Genomic DNA, 25,007 nt, shown 5'->3' on the forward strand with positions numbered 1-25,007 from the left:
AGGTCTAAATAATCCCTGATCACGTGACTCGTTGTAATAATCAGTCTGATCCAGAAAGACAGAAGTGTGTCCTTAAGAAGAGAGCAGAGCTTCTCCTATGGAGCCTCGCGGTCACCGTCAGGGATAGCTACTAGCCTACCGGTATGTAACTGTAGTGCAGAATGCTTGTTATTAAACTGATAGCCAGTGGTGGAAAAAGTAGGCTACTCACATTTTTTACTTGTATCAATACTGCTATGTAGAAATACTAGCTGTTACAAGTAAAAGTCCGGAATTCAAAATGTACTGAAGTAAAAGTACAAAAGTATTGGCATCAACATTTACTTAAAGCACTATAGGCTACTCATTGTGCAGAATGTCACATTTCACAAGTTTTCAAAGACATCTTTTGAAAACAGCAGATCTACAAGCTCACAAGCTTGTAGGTCGGCATTGTGAGCTTTTAGATTGCCTATTTTCAAATGGCCGAAATGCATATAGGCCAGGGTATAACTTGTGGTATATTGTATGTTTTGTAATAATAATCAAAATCTACAAAGTAACTAGTAAACTTTTCAAATAATTGTAGTGGAGTAAAAAGGACAATATTTGCCTCTGAGATGTAGTGGAGTATTGGAAATTGGAAATACTCCAGTAAAGTAAAAGTACCTCAAAATTGTACTTAAGTACAGTACTTGAGTAAATGTACTTAGTTACTTTCCACCACTGCTGACAGCTTTTGTGTGGTAGTCAGGGGGCCAATACAGAAAAGTGCTTCAGAAATGACCTTTGCTATGTTTGGGTTAAAGCTGGTTAGAAGAGAACCCATAGAAGAGGTTTTAGGGTGGTTGTCATGTTGAATTTATTTTCTGGTGACGAAGCCCTTTAATATTTGAATGCTCATTTCATGCATCAAATAATCCGATTGAACATCATATGCATTTGCTTAATTCTTTCTTTGAAATATATTTTATATTAAAGGACGTAGATAAAAGAACAATATGGAAAGTTATTTTGAAAGGTATTGCAATAGATTTGTAAATATTATGGTAAAAGATACATTTGAGGAAACTTCTTTAGTGGCGTTTTGAGTATACAAATTACACAATGCAAAACATACATCACACCAAAATGGATAACATACAGCAGGTCTAAGACAAGACTGAAAATAAGAACATTCACATCATTGTCAATTTGTCATGCTAAATAGACAATAAAACAATACAAACTGAATATAACATGACAACACTCAATGCTGATGTGGCTAACTGTAACTGTAGTGGTGGAAATAGTACTCACAAAAGTATCAATACTGCAATGTAGAAATACTCTGTTACAAGTAAAAGTCCATAATTCAAAAATTTCTGAAGTAAATAAATTAAGTACAAAAGTATTAGTATCAAAATGTACTTAAGTTAAAGTACAAAAAGTAGAAACTCATTATGAAGAATGTCCCATTTCACAAGTTTTCAAATGTATGGTGGTGGAGTCTCCCGTCGATCCGACGGATGAGTAGACATGCAGTCATTTCCTCTTAGCGTGGCTCCTCATGTGGGAGCGTAGCCCTATGTCTGGGACACAGTCTTCCTCAGATACTGCAGGGAGTTTTGTCCTGTGTTGATGTGAGAGGTCCATGTGTCCTGCGGTCTCTCTTGTCTTGGATTGATGTATAAAAATAGCAGATCTACAAGCTCACAATGCATCGCATTGCGGCGCATTGTGAGCTTGTAGAACAGCTATTTTCAAATGGCCGAAATGTATATAAGGCTGAAGTGGCCTGTAGAGGTTCTTCGCTTGAAAGCTGGAGGACCAACCTGCCTTCTACCGTGTGCCAACCACAATTGATTGGTGAAGGTAGCTGTGGATGGGTCACTATAGTGACTGTTTCCAAACCCTGATAGTGATAGTGGACTGTCACCCTCATGATGTGCAGAGTCAAGGCATCACTTGCTCTCACACTGGAAGAACTGAGCTCTGTCTCCTATGAACCTTCTTGTAGTATGGTAGCTAACTCAGCTTTATAGGTCTGAGCATTGCATCGGTTGCTGCAAGTGACAGGGGACTGCACACAGTTCCTTTTGTAGACGCTCATCCATTGACCTCTCTGCCACTCTCCATGGAGACAATTATGCGGCAGAGAATATCCCCGTCTGGCTTCACACGCTTGGTTTTGAGTTTTTCAAGCTTGGCATTTGCACTGTAGAGGCTTGAGAAAGTGTTTGGTTTTCTCTTGGTGAGGCTGTCGTGGAAGTCTGTGTTCTTTGTGATCAGTCGGTTTTTAACAAACTCAGTGATCATTTGCTTGCCAGACTCTGCAGTATTTCCAAGGTCCTTCAGTATACCTGAAGCAACATCACCAGTTGTCAGAGACACTACAGTAGATCAAACACATTCTCCTGTTGAAGACGTGGTATCTCTAGAACTGTTCAACAAGTTGGATGACATCAGTATGATCTCTTTTGATTATTGATGGAAGTCTTTGTGGGTGTCTTCATCATCCTCATGTGTCAGTCCAAACAATGAGATGGTATCCTTTGCCAAGATTGCACGTTCATTGTAGTTGATGGACCAACGGTTCTAGCTGTCTCATTTCTGGTGATGCCTATCAGCCCTCCAGCAACCTTTTTGTGTTGATATGCTCAAGGGGAAGGTCAAAAGGAATTTAATTGAAGCTGTGTTTAGTCTCCTTGGCTACAAAATCACCATATAGGAAGCCCTGATAGACCTCTGGTGCTGTCTGTGCCAGATGTCCCATGTCTGCTATGAATACAGCACCCCATCTTGTGTAATGGGTGTGATCATAAGCAGCAAATGAAATAATATGCATCATCACTCTAGCCAGCATCAACTAATATTAGCGTTGATACTTGCATTTTCATTACATTACCACATTAGCAGTACAATTACATTAGCAAATGTGCTCAACATTATAGTATTACATTTAAAATAACATGTCAGTATTGTGAAAAGGTCTGATTTGACCAGTTTTAAGTATATATTGATAAAAGTATCTTTTAAAAAAATTATGAGATGACAATAAGGCTAGAATACATGACAAGGGGTTAAAGATTATACTGGATAGGTTGTCTGCTTTTACCCAGAGGTGTTATCTTAGGTGTTAATATCAACTTTGGCCCCCTGACTATGGGACAGGCCGCAGCCCGCAGGTCAAGGGTGCGTGTTTGTGTGTGAGAGTGAGTGACAACACAAGCTCAGTCAATAATCAGAGACAACACTAAATGGCCATAATAGATTCGGTTAATGGTAGGGTTTGGTAAATTGCCTTTCAAACGCGCTCATTCATTCATCCACTCACTCACCATACGTGACGTGGAATAATCAAATGCAAATAGGCTATGAATCATAACCACGAGCAGCTGTCATATATAAATACGGCCTCTAACAGCGTATGTCTTTCCTGACAGGACTTTCAGAGACCGTGAAAACTGCACTTTGTGCGAATGGTCGTGGTGGTGGGTTGAAGAGGCGGTGAACAGCCTTAGGACAGCAAGGTTTTTAAAAGCAGTTTATCGGCAGAATGTCCGTCACCGGCGCAGAGCCTTTCAACTCGCCTGGCATGCAGAGGAGACACACGCTGCCAGCAAGCGAAGTTCGACCGCTCAACACGCAAGATGCTACAAGCGTCTTTGAAATCGAGAGGGAGGGTACGTTGTATACTAGTTGTTGTTGTTGTTGTTGTTGTTGTTGTTGTCGTCACATACTTAAATAATAGCCAACACAGAAGTTTCAAGAGTAATGTGTACGTTTTAGAGAGTTAAAACATGTCCACATTCTCACAATTTGCTCGCTCCGAATCGTCTGACATGCCAACCATTATTTACGCGGGGAAATTTCACCCACTGAATCTTCCTCTCTCTCTCTCTCTCTCTTCCCCAGCATTTATTTCCGTAACAGGAGACTGTCCACTTCACTTGGATGAAGTGCGACATTTTTTGACCTTGTGTCCAGAGCTGTCCATGGGTTGGTTTGAGGAAGGGAGACTTGTGGCCTTCATCATTGGCTCTTTATGGGACCAGGACAGGCTCACAACAGTAAGACTAATTTAATGTCCTCAGCATGGCTTGTGGTTGTATCAAGAATCCTCAATTAGCCCATTCAATCCGGGAACACATCTCTGTCATTTTAGATGTCTTTGGCTATTCAAAAATAGCAGATCTACAAGCTCATAGCGCAGCACCGAGTGCCGTGCTATGAGCTTGTAGATCTGCTATTTTTGAAAAATCTTGAAAATTTGTGCAAATCTTTTGAATATATATTTTACAAACGTCTTCTAAATCCTAACTATATCAGTGGTTCTCAAACTTTTTCATGTCAAGGACCCCCCAAAAAAAATATTTTGCCGCAGACCCCCATCTCAAAATATTGTGTTCCAGGGACCCCCCCCCCCCCAGAAGCAAAGATTTGAGTTAAAATGATCGCTTTAAAAATATATATTCAAAGATTTGCAGAAATGTTCACGATAAAAAAAACTGTGCCGCGCTATGAACTTGTATCTGCTATTTTTGAATAGCCAAAGAAATCTTAAAATGACAGAGATGCGTTCCCGGATTGAATGGGTTAAAAGTGGATCATGTTGCATTTATTTGCAAAGACAAATTTATCATGTCATTTATGAATTCTAAGCACTGTTTGAATTGTATCGAAAATCTGACATTATCAAACTCTGCCTCCAGGAAGCGTTGACACTTCACAAGCCCCATGGCTCCACAGTCCACATCCACGTCCTTGCAGTGCATCGCACCTTCAGGCAACAGGGCAAAGGCCCCCTTCTGATGTGGCGCTACCTTCAGTATCTTCGCTGTCTGCCAAACGTGCGCCGAGCCATGCTGATGTGCGAGGACTTCCTCATTCCTTTCTACCGAAAGTCTGGCTTTAAGGTGTTGGGGCGCTGTTCCATCACTGTGGCCAACCTAATCTTCACAGAAATGTGGTACCCGATTAGCGGCCACGCCTACATGCGCCGCAACAGTGAAGCCATCCGATTCCCTCAGCATCCCTTAACTTTGGGAGTAAAGACGAGAGACAAATCAGTTGATGTATGATGATGGAGATACCACCCTGCTCAAAGCCCTGTAAAGTCTACAAGAAACAAAGGATGTTTTGGGTACATTATGCACCACTCTGACATTATTTGAGTTATTTTTGTCAATGCCTGTCTGACAGATAGTTGCATATATTATTTTCCTTATTTCAATTATGAATGGAGGGCAAGCACCACTTCCCACATATGCTGAAAACTCGTATTTGTATGAATTTTTCGGTTGATTTACTGCATTGTACATGACAGTGTAGTGGTAGCCTACTTGGCGCACAGAAGAAATCACTGTTAAATTAGCTTTTGTTAGACTCCGGTAGCCTATTGTGTTACTTAAAGTAAAGCCTACTTAAAGTATCAAAAGTAAAAGTACTCGTTACGCAGAATGTCCCGTTTTCACAAGTTTTCAAAGGAATACAATTCATAAAAACCTTTTGAAAATAGCAGATCTACAAGCTCACAATATGTTGCATGGCGATGCATTGTGAGCTTGTAGATTCGCCCATTTCAAATGGACGAAATGTATGATGGGCTGAAGTGGGAAATGTATCTTTTGTAATAATAATCAAAATATACAAAGTAATTAGTAACTAAAGTTTTCAAATAATTGTACTGGAGTAAAAGTACAATATTTGACTCTGAGATATTTAGTGGAGTGGAGACAATCCACTAACATGCCAGGGTGAGTAGATGTAAAAGTACAGAAAATGGTAAATACTCTAGTAAAGTAAAAATATACCGAAATTGTACCTAAGTACAGTACTTGAGTACATGTACTTAGTTACTTTACACCACCGTATATGACGGAGCATAAATTGGGCATTAGCCATGTCGTGTGAATATATGTGGGCCATAATAAGACATCCAGTGCTGAACAGCTCCCCATGTGACGTCAGTGATGACTGGAGCATTAGCAGCTCAACAGACACACTGTAAGGGAGGCATTAACTCCTGCAAATGTCTCGGGACTTAAGAGAGGATCTAAGAGAGGATTCACAGGCGGTTATCCATGGTCCACTAACCTCACCTACATATACAGTATAGGCTACCTGGTCAATGAAGACTTAAAAAAAAAAGTTTTATTGTGTCTTTTGTCTTTTTATTTGTTTCTCTTTTTCCGGAATGGGGGGGGGGGATTGTGTGTTGCAGAAACACATGTTGAATCAAATATTTTTATACTTTTCTTTTTTTATTTGTGAAATATGTATATTAAAGTTGTTGTTTTTATATTTTGTGAGTTTTTTTCCTTAAATGTCTATGGCTTCAGAAAAGTAGCCTTTATACAAGCGAGAGAAATAAGCAACCAGGTCTATGAAAACAAGCCAAAAAGAAGCGACCGGGCGGCAGGCCATATGAGCACTTTAAACCTATGCATCGGATATTTAAAAACAGCTGATCTACAAGCTCACAACGTGTCACGATGCGATGCGTTGTGAGCTTGTAGATCGGCTATTTTCAAGCAAAATGTGAAGAAAGTGACAAATTATGACATTTTGACAACACAAATCTGGTACGGGGGTCCCTGGCACAAAAAAGGACAAGCAACTTTACAGAAAAACAAGCCCAAAGTCGCTTATGATAAGCGGACCTGGCAACATCAGTGGCTCAGCTTGTCATTACCCCTGTATCTTTGTAGCCCTGTCACTCACTGTCAATTATTCTTTTATCACCACCCCTTACCCTCCAGGAATTCACCTCGAGGGTATGCCTTTTTTTACTGACTCACCTGCACAAACAACACCTAACTGTAGAGGTAAACTAAAGTAAGAGACACATGGTAATGAAGGGAAAGCCTTCTTGAATGAAGACTTAAGTCTAATCCACTAACATGCCAGCGCGTGAGCAGCTTCTGCACTGAAGGGCAAACCTGTGTTATGACCCTGACCTGCAGGTTGATATATGTTGTGGTTTGTTTTTATGTGGCACACCTCTTTCCCCGTGTGTGTGTGTGTGTGTGTGTGTGTGTGTGTGTGTGTGTGTGTGTGTGTGTGTGTGTGCGTGCGTGCGTGTGCGTGTGCGTGTGCCTGTGTGCGTGTGTGTGTGTGTAGGGTAATGGTACTGAAACATTAGAAGGGTTTGCTGCTATGGATTGAAGCAATGAATGACAGCAGCCATTTTAAACCCCAGCTGACATCTGCCCTCTCTCTTCACCTCAAACAATGAGCTAGCATTATAGTCCTGGGAATTGTCCTTTCTTGGGAGTGGGAAGAGTGGGGAGTCACAACAATACAGGTCTAAGTAGGAAATCATGTCAAGGTGTCATGTGTTTCTGGTTCAAACTGCTACTGAGACAATCAAACGAAGCTATGGGAAAATGAATCGTAACAGGAAACGGATATGCCACCTTACGGAAACCTGGTACTACATTTATGCACAGATCCTATTGTGTTGATATGAATTCCCAACCAATCTGATGCACTGTGGAGGATTCAAACCGCAGTACCCACAGCAGTGGGCAGGAACTTTCTTTTGAAAGAAAGAAAGAAAGAAAGAAAGAAAGACAGAATGACAGAAATAAGAATCTAAGTGGCTGGTAAATTTTGGAATCCATCACCCACTGTGGCAAGAGGACAAAAAGTTGATTTCCTAATGCTAAACAATGTCCGCCGCTTCCGTTTTTATTGAAAGCACTTAGCTTTTTGTTGGATATTAAGCATAATGTATACTCAGTCAAAGGCTGTGTTGTCTGGGGTCACACACGGTAACCCCCTTGTCGTAAGTGCTAGTTTATGTGGTATTGAAATGATTGCAGGTTAGATGTGAAGGATACGCTGTTATCCTAATTCACAGACCTAAAGCGAGGGGGAGAGAAAGAAAGAAAAGCGCAAATGTTAATTGCGTTTCTACAGAAATAATCACACTGCAACACAAAGGGGAACTGCAATTACCATTAATGTCACTCATGTAAATTGTGCATTTGGTGCAAATGCATCACACATCATTATTGTCATAATTAACCCCTTACGTAGTTCTGTCAGGTTCTCTGTCAGGACTGTGGAACCATTGGCGCACTTGTCTGTATGTTCGAAACTGAACATGGTGGAAGTCTTTTTATTGTATTTATTTTTCTGTTATTGTTATGTTTTGTATGGTGTTTTTTTATTGTGATATGGATCCCTCTTGGGTCTGAAATAAAGATTGAATTGAATTGAATTGAACACACACACACACACACACACACACACACACACACACACACACACACACACACACACACACACACAGAAGCCTGGATTTAAGTCAAATCCAGGTTTGACAAAGTCTGGTCCGTACGTACAGCCTGGTTTATTCCGTTCCATGAACGCCAAGCCAGGCTGAAAAGGAGTGACTTTGTCGAGCTAGACCTTGTCAAGCCAGGCTGTGTCGAGCCAGGATGGTAAAGCCAGGCTTCACGTATTCCTATAAAAGACCATGAAAGTCGATAGCAGAATCCTTGAACTTCAATCATGGAGCCCAAAACCAGAGCAGCGTTCTTCTCTGTGGCTGAACAGCAGCACTGCAGCAGCTCATGGAACAGTGGCGTTCACAGGAATTACATTTAGGGCAGGCGAGATTCTCCCCCCGCCCCCTCGGGGGAAACAAGTTAACAACAACACTACACACACTTGACTACGTAACTGTAATTAAGTATTCATTTTGCAGAATGTCCCATTTCACAAGTTTCCAAAATGTATAAAAATGCTTTGAAAATAGCAGATCTACAAGCTCACAACGCATCGCTTTGCTACTCGTTGTGAGCTTGTAGATCAGCTATTTTCATAGGGCTGAAGTGCTTAATGTAATGTTTTGTAATAATAATAAAAATGTACAAAGTAACTAGTAACTAATGTTTTCAAATAATTGTAGTGGAGTAGAAGTACACTATTTGCCTCTGAGATGTAGTGGAGTAGACGTAAAAGTATTGAAAATTGGAAATACTCAAGTAAAGCACAAACACCTCAAAATTGTACTTAAGTACAGTACTTGAGTAAATGTACTAAGTTACTTTACACCACTGCATCCTCCACACAGGAGTAGATGATTTAGTCTTGATGACTTGAAAGCAGTCTGGGGATCAATTCACTCTGAAGGGTGAAGATCCGGTTGGAAAACGGAAACGGAAATAATGTGTCCATGGACGCGTACAACACACCGGATCCAGTAGGCGGGGCTCTAGACCGGATGTGAATACGGGTTTAAATTGGACGCAAGTGCAACGCGGCTGGTTCCAACACAGTTTGGTTAGCGTGCCACGCCCGCTCTGTACAAGGTAACTGATGTTTTATTTATATCAACATGACACGTTTTTATCCACCTTTATCTAACACCATTATTGTTTAAGCATTCGAGGTGTTCTAGGACTGTGAATTATTATGACACCAAACTGGACATAAATATGAAATGTCCCTCGGTGTTTTACAACCGAGGGAGAAAATGCATCAAACTAGTCATTTTATGTCTTGTCTGACTTTTACCTCATAGATATGCAAATAAGTCAACATTGATAAAATACATCTATTATAACTTATAATGGATCAAGACTTATAATTTATAAGTCTTGATCCAAGGCTACTGCATCAAACAAACATTTGTTCCAAATGATCACAACTAAATTGTCACCCAAAGTTTAAACCTTAAACCACACTCACTGTGTGGGGGTTTGTAGATCTAACCCCGCCATACATACATTACATTCATGTGGGTTTATAATCTATTTAGGCCTTGGATTAAGACGATGCAGGGATTTTACTTATGGTGATTGAGTTGATGTTTGTTGGTAGTTTTAAACGACTCGTAAATCCCCATAAATGAACCCAATCCTATCCAACACATAAAGCGTTTAAACCCAAAGCCACGAATGTTACCCGTCCATATGGGTCAGGTTTGTTCCGTAATATTACTTAACGTTGAATAAATACGTGTTTTAATCACGCCTGTGTTTGAACGCCGTTCTATTTCCACATTCACTCGGAGTGTAATACCTGCGGTCAGCTGCAGCGCCACTTTCACAAATAGTGTGGTGTTCTGTGTTTTAAGGCTTGTGCGTCTACATGTCACTCTGTATAAAGCAGGACATTTTCAAATATTGTCCACTTTACATGTTTCTTACCCCTTTTTGCACATCATATCTAAAAAGTAAAGGTTTTCTAAAATGCTCTCAGATGTTTTAACTTATAGCGCGCAATAAAATCTATCCAACGAGTTGAAAAAGGTGTTTAAATAGCTTCTCTCCTAAATGTTTTTAAGACATCCCAGAAGTTGCGCCCGCAGAGGCATCATTGCTGATTCCCCTACTGGTCAAACGTTGAATTGCACCTTCTAATGCATAATATTATAGACCCCTTAACAGACGACGTCACACTGATAAGAACCAGAATGCGTGCAACCAGTATGCGTGCAATGAAACCCATTCTATCAGGTATCGCTAGGACGCGCCTCACTAGCCAACACAGAAGAGGGGGTTGGGGTGTGCTGAAACCAGCGCACCCCGAAACAACAGGTTGGGAATTGATTGCGTGAAACAATCACCTGTGCGTCCAGTCTCAATGTTAGTAAACAAATAATTGGTCTATGGAACCGGCTGAGGATAGAAGCTATTTAAACGCTAGAAGTTAAAACATCTGAGAGCATTTCAGAGAACCTTTACTTTTTGGACACGATGTGCAGAAAGGGGTAAGAAACATGTAAAGTGGAAAATATTCGAAAATGTCCTGCTCAAACGGCACCGGTGCACGTAGGACCTCACCTCGGAGCTACATAGCGGAGGGAGAGGTTCTAAATGGGGCTAACACTATTCTGACAGACCAGATTGCAACATTTATTATTTGAATAATACTACTAATAATATTACTGAACACAAAGGGTCCGTATGGTGGGATAACATCTGTAGCTTTGGGATAAACACTTTATGTTTAGAGTAATATACATTTATCAAGATGTTTGAGACTTTAACATGGAACTAACTACATACTATTTTTTTGGAGTGTTCAACAATGTCATAGATAGGATCATAATTAGCCCTGGTCCAGAGCGTTAGTGAGTTCTCTCTAACGCTCTGCCAGGCGCTTGGGCTCTGCTTATAGACAAGGAATTCCACTGTCCTGCGAGGGCTCCGACTGTAGTAAAAATAAACAAAATCACTTCGCTACTCACCAAAACAAAGACTGTTTTGTCTTGTTGAAAGTCTATTCTCGGAGGTGGGAAGCCTCTCAGCACCCCACCTTCTCTGTACAATACACTTTTTGACCAGAAAAGAAAATATTTAACCGGGAGGCAAAATATGGTCAATAGAAAAAAATCCAGATCTGTAGAGGGCGCAGTGGAGCAACCAAAAACATTATTTTCTTCCGGTGAAATATTTTCTTTTCTGGCCAAAAAGTGTATTTTACAGAGAAGGTGGGGTGCTGAGAGGCTTCCCACCTCCGAGAATCGACTTTAAACAACATAAAACAACCTCTGTTTTGGAGAGTAGTGAAGTGGTTTTGTTTATTTGTACTACAGTTGGAGCCCTCGCAGGGCAGTGGAATTCCTTGTCTATAAGCAGAGCAGAGCACCTGGCAGAGCGTTAGAGAGAACTCACTGACGCTTTGGACCAGGGCTAGATCATAATAATAAAACCTTATTTGTACCTACAGCACCTTTCACATTTAATACTTTTCATAAAATATCTAGAACAAAACAAATGTAAAAGCCTATTAGGAGCGATAACAGTGCTACATTGTAACAGGAGATTAAAAACTCTATTTACTCTTTAGATTAATCTAAAATAAATATTGATATCAAAATCGATAACAATAATGAATAATGAGTCTCAATCCAAGGCTAAGATGAAACTATAATATTGTCTCCATCGGGAGGAAACCTCATTATGTCCAAAACCTTTTCAGGATTCAAAAATGGCAAAAGTAGAAGATCTACAAGCTCAATACGTGTTGCTTTGCCCGACAGTTTCGAACACTAGCCTAAAAAACGTATAAGTGATTTACTTTGGTAAAATAAGTGTTAAATAGCTCTATATTGTGATAGTAATCATTGCTATAGAGTGTTTGTTCACTAACAGTGTTAAATAGCTCTATATTGTGATAGTAGCCTACTCATTGCTATAGAGTGTTTGTTCAGTAACAGTGTTAAATAGCTCTATATTGTGATAGTAGCCTACTCATTGCTATAGAGTGTTTGTTCAGTAACAGTGTTAAATAGCTCTATATTGTGATAGTACTCACTGCTATAGAGTGTTTGTTCAGTAAAAGGAGTCTTCATGTCTCTCCAGCTCTTTATTAAACAGAACATGCATTTTCAGTGCCCTCTCCTGATTGGCTTAAATGTTGTCACCTACCTGAACATGTACTATATTCTGTTTATTAAAGAGCTGGAGAGACCCCTGTGACAGAACACACGATCTGCAATGATTACTATCAGAATATAATACTTTAACCTTTTAACAAAAAATATATATATAACTTACCCTACCTTTAAGGAGTATATAATGTCTTTTCTTTGGTTCTTTTTTACAATCTTAATATTATATTCTACAATATATTAAATGTAATATTGGTGTATATCTGTGTCTTGCAGGTTAATCATGTGGTGACCTTCTGCAGAGTGGACAAAATCTACTTCATACAGTGAGTTAAAAACGCTGAGTCATGGCTTCTAGCTATGACTCAGCGTTTGACTCGCTGTATGAGTTCTTCAGTGAAGGTCCTGGATGGATGGAGTCATCAGGAGATAGCTGGTAATAGAGTGTCTGTAACTCAGGACAAGGGGCAGGAAGATGGAACTTCGACACAGCAACGAGCCCTGAGAGCTGAAACGTATAACGGTGCCAACGAACGTTCTCCGTTGGAGATACAAGGCGTACGGTGCTCGGGACGTGGTGCCATACAACCTACGCGGCTCTATTAATACCAGCTATCTTCAACCGAGCGGCTGGAGACCCCACACGGTACGTACCTGGATCAAACCTGGCCAGCAGTGGTGGAAAGTAACTAGGTGCATTTACTTGAGTACTGTATAAAGTACAATTTCAAGGGATTTGTACTTTACTTGAGTATTTCCAAATTTCAATACTTTTACTTTTACTCCACTACATCTCGGATCCAAATATTGTACTTTTTACTTCACTACATTTATTTGAAAACGTTAGTTACTTTGTAGATTTTGATTTTAAACACAAAAAGTGTATTAACCACTTCAGCCCTATACATTTTGGCCATTTGAAAATAGCCGATCTACAAGCTCACAATGCGTTGCGATGCGACGCATTGTGAGCTTGTAGATCTGCTATTTTCAAAAGATTTTAATATATTTTGAAAACTTGTGAAACGGGATATTCTACATAATGAGTGCTTTTTATTTTTGGTACTTTAAGTACATTTTGATACCAGTACCTTTGTACTTTTACTGAAGTGAATTTCGAATTCTGGACTTTTACTTGTAACTGAGTATTTCTACATGGCAGTAGTGATACTTTTACTTGAGTAAAAACAAATCAGTATTTTTTCCACCACTGCTGGCCATTATAAACCAGGGCTGTGTCACCATTACAAAATGGAAGTTGACGATTCATTGTCACATAAATGATTGCGATCAAAGATTTAACCGTGTTAGTCGTTGAGCATTGGAACATTATGAATACAAATGTAATTTATTTTTGGCTTTTAGGGCTTTGTAAATAAAAGTTGCACAAGGCAGATATGACAAATAATATACATTATTTAATTACAAAAAAATACATTCATAGTGGGATTAGCAGAGTGGAAATAGCCAATCTACAAGCTCCAAACGTGTCGCATCGCAACACGTTTTGAGCTGGTAGTTCTGCTATTTCAACAAAATGTTTGAAAATATTTGATTTTTTTTAACATGGTAATGATTATGACGATTATGCAAAACATAATTGCAAATTCAAATAATTGCAATTAGGCTATTATGTAATAATTGTGACAGGTCTAGTATAAACCCTAGGGTTTATACTCATGGTAACTGATGACTGGTATCAGAGTCAGACCACACTTTGAGAGACACTGGTCTAGCGGCTCAGAGCTGAACCAAGACGCCTGTGGTTTTATTTTCAAGCCGAATCCCAACCCTCAACATTCTGCCTCCACCAGTGTTATGGAGAAATTGGTGACCTGACAAAATATGTGTCCATCTTGTGGACTTCACATGTCAAACATCCAAAGTCAATCGCTGTTAGTTTATGAACGGAGTTGCTCTGTTCATAAACAAACAAACGGTTGTTATTTACATTTGGACATGGTGATGTTTTTGTGAAGTCCACGAGATGGTCGCATGTTTTCTGAAGGTCACCAATTTCACCGTAACACAACACCTTGCTGTAGGTAGGAGGCACAAACTGGAGTTTTGGAATCAGCGGCCATATTGGAAATAAATTGGGCCTCTTCCTCACTTCCCTTCACAGGTGTTACCAATGATGCTAATGAAGGCTCTGTTCCAAACGGACCCTTACGGGTGTGTAACTCTTGAGTGTACAGATGGAAACAAATCACAGGTCCATTTGGTTCCATTTGTACACTCAGAGTTATGGGTGTCCTTTGAGAACCACTGTGCTACACTAAATAGAACAGAGCCTTCGTTAGTATCATTGGTAACACATGTGAAGGAAGTAAGGAAGAGGCCCAATCCTTGGCCAAATGCATATTCATTTGGGGGTCCTTGATATGAAACTTTTGAGAGCCACCGTCTTTAGTTGTTTCTGGAACTTGATGAAATGATAAGCATTGTAGACTTTACTTGAACATGGTGTTTGATACAGGAATAGAGGGCACCTCTTTGCTAAATTGGCAATGTTTCTCCCAAAATGTAAAACAAATGAAGAATTTGCAAAATGTTCTTAAAGCAGGGGTCTTCAACAGGGGGTCCGGGACCCAGAGTTACTACAGGGGGTCCGCCAAATCTTTTTTTACATTAACCACTTGAACCCTAGCATCCCTTTGCTGAGGAGAATTTAAGCCAAAAATAGCAGATCTACAAGCTCACAACGCCTCGCGCTGCAAGGCGTAGTGAGCTTGTAGATCGGCTATTTTTAGCAAAGAGTTATAGGTGTAGAGGGGAAAAAAGAGCAGCAAAAGTTTATCTCAAACACAATTTTATACAATATAGAGGGGGTCCCTGCTTCATCTCTCTCTCAGCTAGGGGGTCCTTGGCCTGAAAATGTTGATGACCCCTGTCTTAAAGGGATAGTTTAAAACACTTTTTCCTATGGATTAGTCACCCCATGGAGACTTGAATTCATGGATATGTTTTTGTTTTTGTCTGATTCCTAAACCAATGACCGGCAGCGGTTCCGGTAGGAGACACAAAGAGTCTCCTTTGTGTCTCCTACCGGAACCGCTGCCTACCGGTCCATAATTCAAGGCTCCATGGGGTGACTAATCCATAGAAAAGAAGTATGTTTTTGGGTGAACTATCCCTTTTTAAGTAATGTAAAGTATACATGATGTGAACATGTACGGGTGGGTACATCATTATCAGACCTAAAACGTATTGTTTTATGCCCACAGTGGCTGTAGGCCAGTCAAGCATCTTCAAATCATGTACTTAAAGGAGTAGTTCACCCAAAAAATTACTTATTTTCTATAAATTGCACACCCCATGAAGCCTTGAATTCATGATTTTGTTTTAGTTTGTCTCATTACTAAGCCAATAATTTGATGACCAGGTGTATTTCCGGTAGGCGACACAAATAATTTACTTTGTGTCTCCTACCAGATACATTAGCCGGTAGGAGACGGGAATCTAATTATTGGCTTAGGAATGCGACAAAAACTCAATGAATTCAAGGCTTCATGGCGTGTGCAATTGATAGAAAATAAGTCATTTTGTGGGTGAACTACTCCTTTAAGTTACTTAATTACTTACTTTGAGGAATAGAAATGGCCAATTACACATTGAAGTGCCCACTTTTCCCGGGTGCCCACTCTTCTGGTTACAAAATGTTGATTTATTTTCAAACATGTTCAATGTTCATGTACAATACAATTAAGTCCTTAATCGCAATTATTTGTGACAATTACTCAAGTAAAATGCCATAATGGTGGCACAGCCCTGTCAGTGACCAGCTTATGGCTCTACAGACCATCTTGGCTTCCAAAATGTCACCCTGTAAGGCCTGCTCAACTCAACGTTTTTGTTTTCTTTTTTGTGTCTTTACAGAACACGAAGATGACAAGAAGATGTCCGTAAGTGAAGATGGCAGGAAGGTAGGAACCTTTTGATTGCAGCTGCTGCTTGTTAAGGGGGCTACATGCTACATGCTACCATACCATGTATGTGGTCATTTGCGTCGTCTATCGTTTCACGTCATTTGCGTCGCGTCATTTGTGGGTAAAGCTTCATCACGTCGGTCCACATCACATAGGACCATGTGCCTTTCTGTGATGTGGATTTATGTGATTTTATTTATTGTTTCACGTAATTTGCGCCCAAAGCTTTGATCACATCGGTCCACATCACATACGACCATATGTGGTCGTAACTTCTCTTTTTCTATATTCTTTGCTTTAATAAAGCAATAACAAAATGATTTGTTTTTATTTACTTTTGTGTCTGAGTTATTTGATCGATTTTTTGTTTTAGAAAAACTTTCTTTCTTTTCACAAACACATTTCTTTCTTCTTGCCTGTCTATTGCACTAGTTCTTCACTAGTGGTATGTGTGTACAAATGTATGTGATGTGGAGCTATGTGATTTATGTCTGGTATCATTATGGTAGCATGTAGCCCCATTAACACTGTGTTTACAGTCATCTATGCTGTAGGTCTGTGCAAACTAAAAGAGAAAGCAAATGATATGTTGTGTCATTTGCTTCTTTCTTAGTGTTTTTTAATTTCATTTGCTGTTTGAGTCGTGGCTGCTGTTCAAGGTAAGTGATAGTAGTGACACGGTCTAGCATTGGTTGTCGGGCAGAAACCTTGTATCTCTCTCTCTCTCTATCTATCTATCTATCTATCTATCTATCTATCTATCTATCTATCTATCTATCTATCTATCTATCTATCTATCTATCTATCTATCTATCTATCTATCTATCTATCTATCTATCTATCTATCTATTCTTTTTTTTGTCGTAAATACATTTCTTTACTTGGTCATACCGTGTGACAGTGTCACACACTAAAGCAGTACAAACAGCTGATCTACAAGCTCACAACGCAAAGATCATGATAATTACATTGGATCCATTGGAACACAGGTTATTTTGTGTCCATTTTAAAAAGTAACAATTTTGGACATACACGGTTTCTGCCTGACCTCCATACTTTAACTTCCCCTCTTTTCTCTTCATTATTTGCTTGAATAAAGTTATAACTTTTTTCTTTTCGTGTGTCTTGTGGTTTTTGTGTGTACAAATGGACCCGTCACTGGTCCATTTGGTTCCATTTGTAGTACTGACAGTATACGTATACCAGGCTGTTTATGTAATGACAGGGTACAGTATATGTAGGCCTACGCTAAGCTGTATAATATAGTGACAGGGTACAGTATATGTATACTAGGTTGTATAATATAGTGACAGGGTATAGTATATGTGGCTCTTGGTCACATAGCAAACTCACATAGTTAAACCTATTTGTGCTTTATCTATTTTTGATAAAGTTAAAAATATAGCTTTTTTTGCCCTGTCATAGTATCAACTAAACATTTTTTTAGCTTTAACCGTAAAATTTGCACTATCAGCGCCGTTCGCGTTGCGCCGCTTGCGTTGCGCCGCTTGCGTTGCGTCATTTAACGGGTGGCGGGCCAGCGGTTTGCGTCGTTTGCGTTCAATGCCCGTCATTCGTGAAGAATAAGTAAGAAGGGACTGGACCAGTGTTTTTTATTATTGGGTCACGGCCAGCGTTTGTGTGATTTATGTCTCGTAGCATTTTGCGTTAAGTAATTTGATTTGCGTCGTGTCTCAGGATTTCACGTCACCGTGCAGGTAAGTCTTCATCACGTCAGCCCACATCACATAAGTCCATGGTGTAGTGTAGTGTAGTATGTGATGTGGATTGATGTGATGTATGTGTTGTCATTTCACAACACATGCGGGTAAAAATTACTTTTGATTTCACGTCGCTTCCGTCATATGCAGGTAAGTCTTCATCACGTCAGCCCACATCACATATGACCGTACAGGGGGGCCGTATGTGATGTGCATTGATGTGATGTATGTGTTGTGTTGTGTCATTTCACAACATATGCGGGTAAAACATCATCACGTTAGTCCACGTCACATATGAACATATGTGGAGGTATGTGATGCATGTCGTCCTTTACGTCGTGTGTCGCTTCGCGTAATTTGATTGCCGTTGTACCGTTTCAGGCTATTTGCGAGTAAAGCTTCATCACGTCAATCCACATCACATAATAATAATAATAATAATAATAATAATAATAATAATAATAATAATAACAACAACACATTACTGGTCGTATGTGAATTACTGGTCGTATGTGATGTGGATTTATGTGATTTTGTGACTATTTCACAACATTTGCGGATAGCTCGCCATTCACATCGGTCGGCAATTTTTTCTTTTAGGCGAGGTACATGCTGTTGTTTACAGTAGGTCAGAACAGGGAGAGATGTAGGGCCATCATTCATATCATATGCATTTAACCTATTAAGACCTGGAACTGTGTCATTTTTAGATTTGAGCTAAAAAGCTTTATTTTACACTTTGGCTATTCAAAAATAGCAGATATACAAGCTCATAGCGCAGCACCGAGTGCCCCGCTATGAGCTTGTAGATCTGTTATTTTTGAAAATTCATGAAAGTGTGTGCAAATCTTTGCTTCTGGGGGGGTCCGTGGAACAAAATATTTTGATGGGTGTCCGCGACCAAATACATATCATTTTGGGGGTCCTTGACATGAAAAAGTTTGAGAACCACTGATATAGAAACTTATGTTTTTCAGAAAACTGTTGGGATTTAGGAGACATGTAGAATCGGCTTCAGGTCTTAAAGGGTTAATGACTTTGGTTATTCCTGTTGCTTGTGTTGTATGTTGTGTATTAATGTTATTCATAGTGTTGTATGTTGTTTACTAATGTCATTCATAGTGTTGTATGTTGTGTACTAATGTCATTCATGCTGTTGCTGTATTGCTGACAATTATTGGCACAATTGATTTTGCGTTGCGTCATTTGCGTTAAAGCTTAATCATGCCAATCCACATCACATGACCAGTATGTGATGTGAAGGTGTGTGACGGATGTCGGCATGTGCATCACGTATAGTTGCTCGTTATTTGTGCCGTCATTTGTGAGTAAAGCTTCATCACGTCAATCCATATCACATAATAATAATAATATAATATAAACGATACATACAACCATATGACCAGTATGTGATGTGGGCTTCGTTTCACGTTGTTTGCGTACAATGCTCGTCATTTGGCAGGAGAATAATGAAGAAAATGGACTGATGCTGGACTGAGACTGATGCAGAGAACATGAAGCAAAGAATGTTGCTGCCATTGCGTCATATGCGCCTCGTATAATTTATGTCAATCGTCCAAAAATGATGTAAATTATACGAGTCTCTCTATCTCTCTCTCTGTCTCTCTATCCCTCTCATCTCTATCTCTCCCCCTGGTGAGTAGGTTGGCGAATAATGCACATTACAAAGTGCTTTGGTTAAAGGTACTATAGATAAATGCACCATTTAAATTGTAAACTTTGAATTGAACTCATAGGCATCAGCTAGCAGCCACTGTGACACTGTGTAAGAGGCAGTTCAGTCACTGTAGACTGTATTACTTCTGGAAAATAGAATAAACATTAGTCATAACTGTGTGATTGCATTATAAATATTACAGTCATAACTGTGTGATTGCATTCTAAACATGTGTCATAACTGTGTGATTGCATTCTAAACATTACAGTCATAACTGTGTGATTGCAATATAAATATTACAGTCATAACTGTGTGATTGCATTATAAATATTACAGTCATAACTGTGTGATTGCATTCTAAACATGTGTCATAACTGTGTGTTGCATTCTAAACATTACAGTCATAACTGATGTCAATCAAAATGTTTAAGCTCTATATTTAACTGCTACCAGGCATTGAGCCACTGCAGAGGTTCCCAAACCTTTTAGCTCAGGACCCAAACTAGTGAAAATAATAGATTTGCAAGCTCACAACAAGCTTGTAAATCTATTTTCACAAACTTTATGAACTTTTTTTTTAAATATAATTTATTGCTTAGATTTCTTTTGTTTTCATGAAATAGCACATGTTCTATTTTTTCTTTCTTTTAATTCATTTTAATTGTACTATAGACACAAAAGAGACGATGTCTCTCTGGGACCTAGTGAAAATAGCAGATCTACAAGTTTGGCTTGTAGATCTGCTATTTTCACTACTCTTTTAATATTTTAAACAGAATTGATTTGTTTTTAAATGTATGGGGTTCTTTTGAAAAACTTTGTTTACTCAAAATTGTTTTATAACAATTTTATAACCCTAACCTTTTATTTAAAATAAATTGTAGCAAACTAAAATGGAAAAGAGGAATATTTACTGACTGTAGCTGGTCTCAAAAACAAAGCAAAACTGGCAGAAATAAAGACTCACTTCACAAAAAACTTAAGGAAAACTCCTTAGATGGAGACCAAGAAAATCAATTTTTATTTTATTTCATGTTCATAAAGTGCTCCAAGTGAAAAGTGCAGCAACACACATTTAGGTCATAGGACCATCGTCAGTGCTATATCATCAGATCTAATCATTTGCGGTTAAAGCTTCATTACGTCAGTCCACATCACATATGACCATAGTGTGTAGTGTAGTGTAGTGTAGTGTAGTATGTGATGTGGACTGATGTCTCGTATCATTTTGCGTAATATGATTTGCGTCTCGACTTATCATTTCCCGCCACTTAAGTCATTTGCAGGTAAGTCTTCATCACGTCAGTCCACATCACATATGACCATAGGCGCTGTATGTGATGTGGATTTATGTGTTGTCATTTGTGGGTAAAGCTTGATTTTTCACGGCGGTCAGTAGGCGAGGCACTGACGATGGTCCTTTGACCCAAACGTTTGTTGCTGCACTTTTCACTTTTAGCACTTGGAGCTCTTTATGGGCATGACAAAATAAAACACTAATATATTTTTTTAGTCTGTCTAAGGTGTTTTTCTTAAGGTTTTTGTGCAGTGAGTCTTTTCTTCAACCGGTTTCCCTTTTGTATAAAGATGTTAACATGGCTACCCATTTATGGTCTGTAAATGATTAAATTATTACAATAAAAAAAAATGTTCGGAGGAGTCAAGATTTTATTTCACACTTGTAAGTTCTGTGGACATTTTTGTTTTTTGATAAAAAATATGATCTATATATTGTTTACCCGATTAAAAGCATTATCAGGTTTTTATTAAAACAAAGTAAAACAATGTCCACCGAGCTTTAAAAAAAGTGTTGAATAAAATATAGTTCCTCTAAAAATGATCTTAATTGTGAAAGTTAATTAAATGTTGCTCATGTACAGAGCGTTAACCGATAGGGTTATGTTTTCATCTGCCGTAGTTGTAGATCTTTGAAATGTGTAAATCAGTGGTTCTCAGCCTTAAGTTATTCTGGATCTGACCACTTAACATGGCAGCCGTGTTAAGTGGTCAGATGGGTGGGCCAATCCATTGGAACTAACTTAGTATACTAAGTTATTTGGTATAACTTTTTTTTATATTAAATCTTAATGTTTTTGCCAATTATTTAGGTGGAGAACCACTGGTTTAAATTTCAACTAAATGCAAGTTGTATGTTAAACAAATGTTTACCCTACTTTATGGAATTGCTTTTCTTTCTTTTTTATTTACTTTATGAAATTTGTTTGAGCTTGTGAACTTGTAGATCTTCACTCTTGTAGATTTTTATTATTTTCTCTTGATGGATTTTTTTTATTTAGCATTTTCTTAAATTACATTTTGAATGTTTTTGATTATTTTTGTGACATTGATCTTGTAGATTGTCTATTTTCACTTTGTATAATATTTTTTGGACATCAACAATATTCCAAAATGTCTTATCTGCTCCATGCAGAACAAACCGATGTAATTTTCAAATGTATTTAATACATTACAATTTTCAATGGACTGTAATCCACGGGCCAATCACCTGCTGGAAGCTTTGATTGAACACTTAATTAACAAGTGTGGGGGATTTATTTACTCATGACCCAAGAAAGTCCCGACCCATAACTTGGGAAACAGTGGACCAGGGTCCATTTGGTTCCATTTGTTGCCTTAAATGTATGAGGTTCCTTAGAAAAATAAACGTTTTATTTCTGTAAATATATATTTTTTTAATTGTAGGAAACTAAAAGGAAAAAGAGGAATATTTAATGATTGTAGCTGGTCTCAAAAACAAAGCAAAACTGGCAGAAAAAAAGACTCCCTCCACAAACTCCTTAGACGGAGACCAAGAAAATCTATTTTTGTTTTATTTGTTTCATGTTCATAAAGTGCTTCAAGTGTTCAAAGTGAAAAGTGCAGCAGCAAACATTTAGGTCATAGGACCATCGTCAGTGCTATAACTGCTATATCATCAGATCTAATCATTTGCGGTTAAAGCTTCATCACGTCAGTCCACATCACATATGACCATAGTGTGTGTGGGGTGTAGTGTAGTATGTGATGTGGACTTATGTCTCGTATCATTTCGTATAATTTGATTTGCGTCTCGTCTTATCATTTCACGTCACTTAAGTCATGTGCAGGTAAGTCTTCATCACGTCAGTCCACATCACATATGACCATAGGCGCTGTATGTGATGTGGATTTATGTGTTGTCATTTGTGGGTAAAGCTTGATTATTAACAGCGGTCAGTAGGCGAGGCACTGACGATGGTCCTTTGACCCAAATGTTTGCTGCTGCACTTTTCACTTTTAGCACTTGGAGCTCTTTATGAGCATGACAAAATAAAACACTAATATATTTTCTTAGTCTCTGTCTAAGGAGTTTTCCTTAAGGTTTTTGTGGAGTGAGTCTTTTCTTCTACCGGTTTTCCTTTTGTATAAAGATGTTAACATGGCTACCCATTTATGTTCTGTAAATGATTAAATTATTACAATTTTTAAAAAAAATATTCCGAGGAGTCAAGATTTTATTTCACACTTGTAAGTTTTGTGGACATTTTTGATTAAAAAATATGATCTATATATTGTTTACCCGATTAAAAGCATTATCAGGTATTTATTAAAACAAAGTAACAATGTCCACCGAGCTTTAAAAAGTCTCTTGTAGATTTTTGTTATTTTCTTTTCTTTATGTATTTTTTTATTTAGCATTTTCTTAAATTACATTATTTTGACTGTTTGATTATTTTTGTGACATTGATCTTGTAGATTGTCTATTTTCACTTTTTATAATGTTTTTTGGACATCAACAATATTCCAATATGTCTTATCTGCTCCATGCAGAACAAACCGATGTATTTTTTAAATGTATTTAATACATTACAATTTTCAATGAACTGTAATCCACCGGCCAATCACCTGCTGGAAGCTTTGATTGAATACTTAATTAACAAGTTTGGGGGGGGGGGGGGGGTTTATTTACTCATGACCCAAGAAAATGTGTCCACGACCCACTATTGAGTCCCGACCCATAACTTGGGAAACAGTGGACCAGGGTCCATTTGGTTCCATTTGTTGCTTTAAATGTATGAGGTTCCTTAGAAAAATAAACTTCTTATCTCTGTAAATATGTTTTTTTTTATTGTACGAAGCTAAAAGGAAAAAGAGGAATATTTACTGACTGTAGCTGGTCTCAAAAACAAAGCAAAACTGGCAGAAAAAAAGACTCCCTCCACAAACTCCTTAGACGGAGACCAAGAAAATCTATTTTTGTTTTATTTGTTTCATGTTCATAAAGTGCTCCAAGTGTTCAAAGTGAAAAGTGCAGCAGCAAACATTTAGGTCATAGGACCATCGTCAGTGCTATATCAGATCTAATCATTTGCGGTTAAAGCTTCATCACGTCAGTCCACATCACATATGACCATAGTGTGTGTGGGGTGTAGTGTAGTGTAATGTAGTATGTGATGTGGACTTATGTCTCGTATCATTTCGTATAATTTGATTTGCGTCTCGTCTTATCATTTCACGTCACTTAAGTCATGTGCAGGTAAGTCTTCATCACGTCAGTCCACATCACATATGACCATAGGCGATGTATGTGATGTGGATTTATGTGTTGTCATTTGTGGGTAAAGCTTGATTATTCACGGCGGTCAGTAGGCGAGGCACTGACGATGGTCCTTTGACCCAAACGTTTGCTGCTGCACTTTTCACTTTTAGCACTTGGAGCTCTTTATGAGCATGACAAAATAAAACACTAATATATTTTCTTAGTCTCTGTCTAAGGAGTTTTCCTTAAGGTTTTTGTGGAGTGAAAACATGGCTACCCATTTATGGTCTGTTCATGAATTTTCCATGGCCAGTCATTTGGGATCAATATAAGTAGGAAAAAAAGTCTGTTATTCTAGTCCGGACTTGTCCTTTAACATGGAAGCCTTAAGTGGATAAACTAAATTGGTAAATGGATGAACTGTGACGGGATAGATGGAGGTCAGCAAGAGTTTTTTTGTACAAATATTAATTTGAATATCTGTTAGTTTATTGTATCTATTATCTGTATTTTGTTAGTTTTTCTCCTTTTATTGTTGTACTGTTAATTATTGACATGTATTTTGTGCTATTGTTTTCCTGTTTTCTTCTTGGTCATCATGACTTCATAGGCCTGTAAAAATTACATAATAGCATTAGTCTTTGATGGATAATATCATTGGAAATTATGTAATATCCACACAAAAAAAATCAGTTGTAATGTATGTTTTGTTTTAACTTCCATTTACTGGATTTTAATGTGATGTTTTTTTTGTATTTATTGTTTATTTATTGTATAACTTTTTTTTAAATAAAAGGCGCTATATCGCTAAACATTACCGTATCTAATCTCAGTAGGCTCATTATCT

The 25,007-nt window shown here is 38.4% G+C and overlaps 1 protein-coding gene across 1 annotated transcript; it reads left to right on the top strand.

Annotated features, from left to right (window-relative positions):
• Positions 1–3,517: 3,517 nt before the first annotated feature.
• LOC311054629 (serotonin N-acetyltransferase-like) lies at positions 3,518–5,042 on the top strand (the record flags this gene model as incomplete). Its single annotated transcript, XM_084070635.1, has 3 exons — positions 3,518–3,644; positions 3,877–4,031; positions 4,674–5,042. 3 exons carry the CDS (start codon positions 3,518–3,520, stop codon positions 5,040–5,042), a joined length of 651 nt encoding a protein of 216 aa, XP_083926761.1.
• Between the last annotated feature and the right edge of the window lie 19,965 nt (positions 5,043–25,007).

Source organism: Gymnoscopelus microlampas (assembly GCF_963454915.1).
Source record: "Gymnoscopelus microlampas genome assembly, chromosome: 11".
Taxonomy (NCBI): Eukaryota; Metazoa; Chordata; class Actinopteri; order Myctophiformes; family Myctophidae; genus Gymnoscopelus; species Gymnoscopelus microlampas.